Source organism: Mus caroli, chromosome 11, assembly GCF_900094665.2.
Source record: "Mus caroli chromosome 11, CAROLI_EIJ_v1.1, whole genome shotgun sequence".
Classification (NCBI taxonomy): domain Eukaryota; kingdom Metazoa; phylum Chordata; class Mammalia; order Rodentia; family Muridae; genus Mus; species Mus caroli.
Genome location: NC_034580.1, coordinates 102,413,824 through 102,423,743, shown reverse-complemented (window position 1 = coordinate 102,423,743; position 9,920 = coordinate 102,413,824). Strand labels below are relative to the sequence as shown.

Genomic DNA, 9,920 nt, shown 5'->3' with positions numbered 1-9,920 from the left:
AGGGAGGGAGGGAGGGAGGGAAGGAGGGAGGGAGAGAGAATGGAGTCCTTGCTGAGCTCACATGGACACTGAGTTCACTGTGACCCCCAGAGTAGCTACACTGGCCACTGCCCTGCATGCAAACCACCACAGTCGTCCCTCTCGTGGTCTGAGGGCGGAGCGCCTTACCCTTTCCATGCCTCCGTTGTCAGTACAAATCACGTGTGGGCTTTACTCTAATGCCAGCTTAAGGACGCTGAAGGGTTTATTTTGTGTGCCTGTGTGCACCACATGCATGCCTGGTGTCCTCAGAGGTCGAAAGAGGGCGTCAGATCCCTTGAAACTGGAGTTAGATAATGACTGCAGTCATTATCGGGTCATATTCGGGTGCTGGGAGCTGAACTCTTCGGCAGAGTAGCAAGTACTCTTCACCACTGAACTATCTTTCTAGTCCTGAAAGTACCCGTCTGGATACTGTAGTTTACATTCATATTTCTTGGGAGGCAAAAAGAAAAAAAAAATCAAGACAAACCCTTTTTTTGTTTGTTTGTTTGTTAACTGTCTCTCTAGGACTCTGGATCGATTTGGAAATGTCTTACAATGGGTCCTTTCTGATGACTCTGGAGACCAAAATGAACTTGACCAAACTAGGTAAAGAGCCTCTTGTTGAAGCCCTGAAGGTTGGAGAAATTGGCAAAGAAGGGTAAGGGGCTATATATGAATTTACTAACCAACCCTGGGGGCCTAGCCTCTCCCTGCAGCCTGTGAGAAGCAGGTCGGGGCGTGGGAGTCCCTGAATGGCCAGCAGGCTCATTGTCAGTGCTCCTGATTACCGAGTGAGCTGTACACCCAGGGACCACACAGTGGCTGCTTGCTGGTCTTAATTATTCAGCAAGCATCACTGGCACAGGGCAAGCAGGACATACCCCTCTGAGCATAAACTATTCTTCAACCCAGTCCTTACTCCGAAGCCTACCTCAGCTCAGAGCCACAGATGGCAATATGTGGAGCAAATTAAGGTCCCCTGGGGATCCACCACTTTAATCACCAGGTCAGAATTATTTATAACGAGGTGGTTGATCTGGAAGCACCTTCCCGAAATAATATAATATTGATTTGCTTAGTAAATTGTCCTCTTTGTGGATAGTACATCTGTTACTCAGAGTTAATCTGATTTAGAAATATTCCAGAATTGTGAGGTAATTAATGGAGCCTGAACACCCGCACTCACTCCCCACTCTGGATTCGATGCCCACATTCTTGAACACCTTAAAAGTCACTGTTCTTGTTGCACATCTAAATGTAACACTGTTTGAGCCAAGTTAAAGGATATGGCCTCTCCCATCCCAAGTCCCTCTGCAGGGACTAAGCTACAGTGACTGGCACTCCCACAGTGAGCTAAGTGCGAGACACTGGCTTTTTGCACAGTTGTGAGCTGATTGACCCTCTTTAGTTTTCAGTGCTAATAGACCAAGGAGGTGGAGTTGTGTCTTCAAGGACATTCTTCTGCTTAGATCATCCTGATTTATCCAAGTCACGCATTGAAATGTTCCTGTTTTAATAATTGGAGAATTGCACCTGATGCACACAATCTAACTCGTATCTGCTATTTTCCTTTCATTTTTCTGCTATTTGTTAAAATGTATTTGGATTCGGCAATCTGTGGATTTGTATTTCCTGGTGAGTGGTATTCATCAACTCCCCGTGTAGCATTTCACACCCTGTGCGTGCTGACCCTGATTTGGTCCCCTTTGAAGCCACAAGACAATGTCATTTCATCATGTTCCAGATTCGAAGGCACAGTCTGAGGGCTGGGGAGGCTGAGAGCAAGGGTGAGGCTCTGCTGACAGAGAGTCTCCTAGACTTCCCCATTTAGAAATGCCCAGGTCCTGATCTAGCCTGTAGTCAGTCCTGACTTTTTATCTCCTGTTCCACCCCACTCTGATCACTATAGCTGAGCAGTGCCAGACTGGCCGTCTGACAACAGAGTTGCAAAAACACCATATAGGCAGAGGCGGTCTGAAAATGAGGTCCCCCACCCCCACCCCGGGCTCAGTGGGAGGTCAGCTGCTGAGCATGTGCCAGGACCTGGGTTTGATTGCCAGCATTTTTCTTTTAATGTATCTAATATAACGGGACTGGGCCAGAGCAATCTTTGGCCTTAAGCATTGAGTGAGGACCTTTTGGAAACAGCTGTACCCCAGCACAGGGCTCCAGGCTCTGTTGGGAAGGCAAGGCCCACACATCAGGTGGGCAGCAGACCGCTTGGTCTGAGTCTCATCTTTCACGCACTCCACAGTGACTATTGTTCTTCTGGCTGTCTTGGCTTTACGTCTGGTTTCCATCTACAAGCTCACAAGATGCTCACAGTGTTTCTTTACACTGACTGAAAAGACTCGCTTTCTCGGGAATCTGGCTTTCATGGTAGAGTGTATTTCTAAAATCACTGTGTCAAAGAGGAGTCCTGAATGTAATGTCTATCTTCTTCCTGTGAGGATGTTAAAATATACATTGATATGCAATTTGCTACCGCTTTTCAATGCAAAGAGATACCACCTCAGAGCCCTTCCTTAGTGAGGAAAAAGCTGAGGACTCTAGAACACAGTTTGGCTCAAAGTTCTGAAGCATTGAAAACCCATGCCAGATTCCAGAACCTAGTTCCAGAAGCACTTCTAAAATCTGTTTCCTCCGTTCCTCAGCCATGAACATGTGTGGCCGCCTTGAGGCTAAGGAGAGGATGGACAGAAGGCAGCCGCGTGGTAGCTGTTACTAAACACCCATGTCTTTGTTAATACTGAACACCCTGGTGCGGACTCTGCAGAGGCCCACAGCAGCCTCTCCTCCAGGCCCCCTCTCTAGCCACCGCCACCTCTCCTCTCCAGGCCTCACACCACACATGGGTTTGCCCCAGGGCCCAGCTTTGGCAGGGTCGTGGTGGCCTCACTGTTTTGTTCAGTGCCCACTCAAATGACTGTGCTCTCGGGGAACTTCTAGAAGTTTTCTCTTCTAGTGGGAAGTTTGCTTATAGTACTCAGAGACAAATTGGAGAAATTGAAATCTAGGTTGCTTTAGGCCGAGCTTGGCTCCTTCTGAAAGTTATTTATGGGCATTTGTCTTTCAAGCTTGTACTTCCACAAACAGCATGTCTTCTGGTCACACACTAGTTAAACCACTTTGGGGCAATAAGGCAGTCAAAATGGATTTCAAGGACCGGAAGTGTAGCTCAGGTGGAGAGCTTAGCATGTGTGAGAGCCTAGGCTCCATCCCCAGCACTGTGGGAGTGGAAGGGAAGGAGGAGTCTAAATTTTAGGGGGAAACCTGTAAAGGGTGTTAGCATTCTGTCTACACTCCACCCCACAGTTACCTGGCAACAGCCAGGTGTGCCTGACCCACTATAAAAGGGGCTGCTTGCCCCCTCCTCTCTCTTGCCTCTCCCTCTTGCTTCCCTTCTCTCCCCATTCCCCCCACACACGTGGTCATGGCCAGCCTCTACTTCTCTACTCTCTCCTTCGCTCTGCCTTTCTCTGCCTCTACTATCCTCTTAACTCCCCTCCCCATGCCCTAAATAAACTCTAGTCTATACTAGCTAGTCCCTCAGGGGGAAGAAATGCCTCTGCATGGGCCCGCTGAGACACCTCTTTCCCCCATACCTCACCACACTCCCATAGAACATATCTTATACTTCTCTATCTTTTTATAAACATATCAAAGGGCCTTTAAATAAGTCAGAAGGAATGCATCCTACATGGCCGATCCTTTAAATGGATAGTGGGGTGGTTTTGCAATGTACTCAGTGCAGCTTGGGCCCGTGTGGAGTCTCCTCCCCCTTCCCAAGAGCCAAGTATACCGTGTATATACCATGACTAGGTCTTGTCCTGGTTCTGTGTGTCTAAATGCACATGCAGCTAAGAATGCATGAGGCTGGTTTCTTTTTAGTAAAAGAAAGTGAATGCCTTTTGCGGAGTGAGGGCCCCACCCAGGGCTGTTGAGTATGTTTATTTACTCCTCACTGAAAGGCTTTTTACAGTAGCCTCTGGCATCTGTGTCATTCTTTTAACTACTCCAAAGCGATAGCAGTCAGCGTGCTTTATTTACAGGTAGTCTAAGAAACTGCTGGAATGGGGCTGGAGAGCTAACTCAACCATTCTTCCAAAGGACTAGAGTTCAAATCCCAGCACCCACATAGAAGCTCACAACCATCTGTAACTCCAGTTCCAAGGCCCTCTGTTGTCTTCTGGCCTTAGTAGACACTGCACATGCATATAACACAGACCTGTGTCCAGGCAGAAAGAGAGAGCCAGACTCACAGATAGGCTGACTGACTGCTGGAAGTTGCCAGAAGTGATAGTGATTATTTGAACAAGAAATAAAACAGTTGAGCCAGGCATGGTAGTTCGTGCTGGCAATCCCAACTCTTGAGAACCTGCGGGATGAGACTTAGCCGGAGTCTGAAGCCAACGTAGGCTACATAGTGACTTCCAGGCCAGCCTGGACTACAAAGTGAGACCCCATCTCAAGAAAGACATTTTTAAAAAGCCCAAGACAGACCATGATAAAATAATTTACTTTCTCTTGTGTCTGACTCTAGGCACATTTCTCAAGTGGTTTTTACCAGATCAGCATAACTGGAATGAGCCTGTTTAGTGGCTCTCTGAGAGGATAGAACTGAGTTGTGTTTGGAGCCAGTACTCACCTCCTGCACATTTGTTCTGAGGACGAATACTGTGTCCTGAAAGTTCTTGTTGACGTCATAAGGTCGAGGGCATAACACGCACATTTAGTTGTAAAAACTGTGTCTGAGCCAAACATTAGTCACACAGTGGTCCTAGGTTCCACGAAACACGGCTCCTATTTTGGATGATAGAAATGCCATTTAGTCAAAATCGGACTCCACAGCATCTGGTAGCCTAGGCAACATTATCCGAATCACTCTCTTGAGGCTGCGGAGTGCAGCTTGGCCTCTGTCCTGCAGAGGATTCATTCATTCTGGGCCCTCAGAGCTCAGTGCAGTGCTCAGCTCAGCTCACTGGTGGGGACATAAGGGTCCACAGCTCAGCAGATCTCACTGTGATCTCAGACGCTTTGTACTGTGTATGGATGAAGGCCTGCCCCATGCTAGGCCGTGTGTTAGGCCAGCTTCCACACCTGGCCGCATGAGGCTTGAAGGCTGGCAACGCAGCTGTTTGGTGCAGATATGGGTCGGTTGTATAATCTCTGACAGTTTACATTTCTGACTCTCCTTATCTTAAAAACCCAGTTCAGAGCCGGGCGTGGTGGCGCACGCCTTTAATCCCAGCACTCGGGAGGCAGAGGCAGGCGGATTTCTGAGTTCGAGGCCAGCCTGAGCTACAAAGTGAGTTCCAGGACAGCCAGGGCTATACAGAGAAACCCTGTCTCGAAAAAACCAAAAAAAGGAAGAAAAAAAACCCCAGTTCAGAGTTTTTTTGAGAATTGACTTTTCCGTATAGATTTGAAACCCAAGAGCTCTGTGAGGGTGGCCTTCCCACAGGCTCGCTCTCCGAGGCAGTTCTGAACAACAAGGGCACATCACAGAAGCGTTCTAGACTAGCCTGGCCTGTTGGGGGAACAGGAAGCAGCTATTTCAGATGAGGAGGGGCTTCTCAAAGGGACACCCCCTTCAACAATGACGTCCAGCGTGTGGGTGCAGCTCTGGCTCCATTTCAGAGTCGGGGTGAGCCGGATTTCTGTGTCCTGCCTGGGAGGACATCAGTGGGATCTTCTTACAGCCAGCTCTGGTTTCAGAGTGAGAGGCTCAGCCTGGCCCTCTCATGCATGCGGCCGGGTGCTCTGCCCTTGACTCCCATTAATCAGGAGACAGTTACCCCAGTGGATTTCTAGTGGCTCAAGGAGGTGTTGAGAACCTGAGGGCAGTGGCAGCAGGGAGGCTGGGCCTAAGCTGCGCGGTCTTTCCTGAGTACTTTGCCCTGGTCAGCAGTACAGGGCTGTGCTTGGTGATTGTTTTGTTGCTCAATAGTGTTCAGAGGCAGGCTCTGTCCTTTGTCCCTGGCATGCCTAGAGATGGGGCCCGGGTAGTAATCTCGTAAGCAGGCAGACAGCTTTGCTAGGTCAGGAAGCCTCTGGCGCACCTCGCACCTCAGGAAGGAAAGCTTGATCCCACAGCTCTGCTGGGGATCTGGAGAGCCCCACCCCTCTGGAACCCTAAAGAGTTTAATGAAGAGCAGTGATCTATAAAGGGGCTGGAAAGCCTGGCCTCAAAAAGTACCTAAGATCTTATGTCAGGTGTTTTGTTTTGTTTTGTTTTTTGAGTCCCTTGAGACTTGGCATCTTGTGGCTTTGGGCTTTCTCTGTGACCCCATCCTCAGGAGATGGAGCAGACATGGCGTAATGTATCTAATCTTACCAGTTCAGTCAAAACTAATCTGAGGGACGATTAAGCCATAGACAAGAGACTTGCCTGCACCCCTCATCCTTCGTAAGGCTGTCACATCACAAGCATTAAGCTGCCATCATAACCGCCGCTAACTGTCCATTCTTCCATTTACCCCACCACCACGACCTGGCTCCTACATTTTATGTGACTCCATCCCACTCCACCACCTGTCTCTCTGGTGCATGCTCAAAAGCAAACTGTTCTGAGCTCAAGTCCTCTGCAATCCTGTCAGGGGACTTGGTGCTAGAATTTACTGTGTTAGCAGCCAATCCAAGAACTCTTGGATCTCTTAGTGACATTGACAACATATGACAGAGGTTTCTTCTTGACCCTCTGTGTGTGTGTGTGTGTGTGTGTGTGTGTGTGTGTGTGTGTGTGTGCATTCATTTGCACATGCGTACACTGCCGGTGACTTCCTTTCTATGCAGTTGCAGGCCCAGGGCGTACTGTCTGGCTGACAGTGATGAAGAATCCTCCAGTGCTGGCTCCTCTGAGGAAGATGACCCACCAGAACCCACTGCTGGAGACAAACAGCCGCTCCCCGGGGCTGAAGGGTGAGTGGATGGGGCTTCTGGAGGCTCTGGTGGTCAAGGGAGCATCCAGGAGTCAGCCTGTCTTTCCCTTCCCCTCTCAGCTTCTTCCTGCACACTGAGTAAAACATCCTAAGAGGGAAGACTTTGGCTTTGCCTTGCAGTGTGAGTAAATATCAGAGGCTTTGAAGGAAAGGCTTGTCTCCAGAAGTGCTGCCAGGTCTTCAGAGAGTGCAGACTGCACACCACCTCCCCCTGGTGGTCCAGAAAGAAAGGAACCGTGCACATCACAGCCCCATCTGCTCGCTGTTGCTCTCTACAGAGCTCAGATGCTTGGGTTATTTCTTTTGTGAATTCTGAGACTGTGGATGACCTAGCTGCTCTTCTGGATCATGAGCTTCCTCTGGGGCTCTCTGGGTCTGTTCCTTTGGCAATGTAATGGTCAGAGTATATCTCATGCCGTTATGTAAGGACCTCTGCATTATTTAAAAGGAAATAAAGAAACCTAAGATTTGCAGCACCAGGTAATTCAGAAACTTATAAGTAAATAGCAGGCTGCTCTCTTTGAAATTGCACAGAAGGTGAGAAGAGAGCACAGATGTGTGCCCAGCCCAGTTGGTACCTCTTAGAACTATGGTTTAGGGTTAGAGATGTGGTTGGTCCCTAAGTTCTAACCCTATAAAGGAATAGGTCCACGTTCCAAGCCCTTTGAGAGGCTCCAGGCGTTGGTGTGATTGTGCATGAAACTGTTGCTTTGCTGTCTGTCGGGTACAGCATTAGCTCTGTGTGCTATCTAGAAACAGAGGTTCCCCGGTGGGACTAGGACTCCTGCTGAGTCTCACAGTGGCACGAAGGAGTCTCTCCTGGGTGAGATGACTCTGTCCGGATGTTTGGGTATCCGCTGTCCAGTCAGAATGTTCTGTCTGACCAGTGTGTGTTCTCTGAAGTAGTTCTCAACCAAAAGGGATTCAGCCCCCACAGGGGGGGTGGTTGGGGGGGGTGGGCACATGTTTGATTATCTCAACAGGGAGAACACTCTTGCCATCTAATCCTTGGAAGCCAAGGACAGTCCTCCTCAAACAGAGTGCCCTGACCACAGTGTGTGTCGTGTCCCAGTGGGAAAGCTATGGAGAGCAGTGGGAGTCACAAGGCTCATGCCAGTGGATGGTATTTAGGGCCAGCGAGATGGCTTGACAGACATTTGCTGCCAAGCCTGACAGCCTGAATTTGATCCCTGGGAACCCTACTCCCCCAACACCCACGCTAACACGGCTCTGCATTCTGTATTTGAAGGTACGTTGGAGGTCATCGAACAAGCAAGATTATGAGGTTTGTTGATAAGATCACCAAATCAAAATATTTCCAAAAAGCAACAGAGACAGAATTCATTAAAAAGAAGATCGAAGAAGTCTCTAATACGCCACTGCTGCTAACTGTGGAAGTGCAAGAGTGTCGAGGGACCTTGGCGGTCAACATCCCCCCACCCCCAACTGACCGGATATGGTGCGTATATGCCCTAAGTGATCCCTTTACCACGTGACCATGAAAGTCCCAGTCTACTTAACCCTGGACAAGAGCATTTGCCCACTGTTTTTAGTAGACTCCTGTAAATTATTAATCATTGTGTTTTTGTCCATGACTGTCTCTTGTACATTTTTGTTGTTGTTGTTGTTTTCGAGACAGGGTTTCTCTGTGACCCTGGCTGTCCTGGAACTCACTCTGTAGACCAGGCTGGCCTCGAACTCAGAAATCTGCCTGTCTCTGCCTCCCAAGTGCTGGGATTAAAGGCATACGCCACCACTGCCCAGCTCTCTTGTACATTTTTAAGGGTGATCTTCATATGTTAGGAAGCGTTAAGGTGAATGTGAAGTTTGTGGGAGAGGCTGTTTCTGTCCTTGGTCCTCCTCTCTCTTAAGCTGACTCATCCACCATTAACACCAATAGCCCTTTGTAGTCAGCCCTGGTCTCTGCCCAGCCTGTGTTGGAGCCACAGCACTGGTTCAGTCTTCTCAAGGCCTTCCTTCTTGACAGATGACAGTCATATGTGTAGCAGGGTCCAGGCAGTGAGGAGATGCTCCCTGGGTGAGGTCTTGGTGTTGTGATAGGAGGCTCTCTGAGGAGGAGGCTCTGGGTGGAAGTACCATCTGGTGGTGCTGAAGATACAGCACCCCCCAGAGATCCTGACTGCTGCTCTTCCAGAGATCCTGAGTTCAAGTCCCAGCATGGTGACTCACAACCATCTCTAATGGGATCTGATACTGCCCTTTTGTGTATCTGAAGACAGCTACAGTGTACTCACATACATAAGATAAATTTTTTTAAAAGTCCACATTTATATACTCCAGAAATAGACACTGCTAAATACCTTACTATACTAGGTTTAAAAGGTTATTCTAAAATAGTGAGTTGATACAACATTTTTTCTTAACTGCTGAGTTTTAAATAGAGTAAGAAACTTGCTTAATATTTTTCTATCCTTCCCTCCTCAAAAGTGTAACAACATAAGACACACTAGAAGCACGGCAGTCTGACATTTTTCTGTGTTTCTATAGCACTGTCAGTGACAGATTAAAGGTTTAGGTAGTTTGATAACTCTCAGTGTCTTATCTAGACTTTTTAAAAATGTTAAATAGTGAGTTTATTTTACATGTATATTTCTGTCTCCCCACCATCCCCATGTCTGCCCACCAATGCGACTACGTCCTATCATGACATTCCACTCATACTTACAGCCAAGGAAAGGATGGAGTGCCATCCTTGAAAAACCAAACAGGAATTTTAGATAGCACATTCTTGGCAGTGGGGCATGGACAGAATTTGTAGAATGCGGTAGGGAAAGCTTTTACTTTGCATTATGAAAGGTCAGGCATCTAGATATCAGCTGCTACAGAAGTAAAGTAAGGCCGGACAGTGGTGGTGCATGCCTTTAATCCCAGCACTTGGGAAGCAGAGACAGGCGGATTTCTGAGTTCGAGGCCAGCCTGGTCTACAGAGTGAGT

The 9,920-nt window shown here is 48.3% G+C and overlaps 1 protein-coding gene across 7 annotated transcripts in view; it reads left to right on the top strand.

Annotated features, from left to right (window-relative positions):
- The window catches only part of Tex2 (testis expressed 2), a 109,467-nt gene that overhangs the window by 91,248 nt on the left and 8,299 nt on the right, over positions 1–9,920 (top strand). For 6 of the 7 annotated variants that reach the window (XM_021176086.2, XM_021176084.2, XM_021176087.2 and 3 more), the window contains exons 8-10: positions 550–682; positions 6,820–6,945; positions 8,215–8,424. In XM_021176086.2, coding sequence (XP_021031745.1) covers positions 550–682; positions 6,820–6,945; positions 8,215–8,424 — 469 coding nt within the window. The remainder of the gene's footprint in view (positions 1–549; positions 683–6,819; positions 6,946–8,214; positions 8,425–9,920) is intronic. The other variant, XM_029483456.1, reaches the window with a different exon arrangement.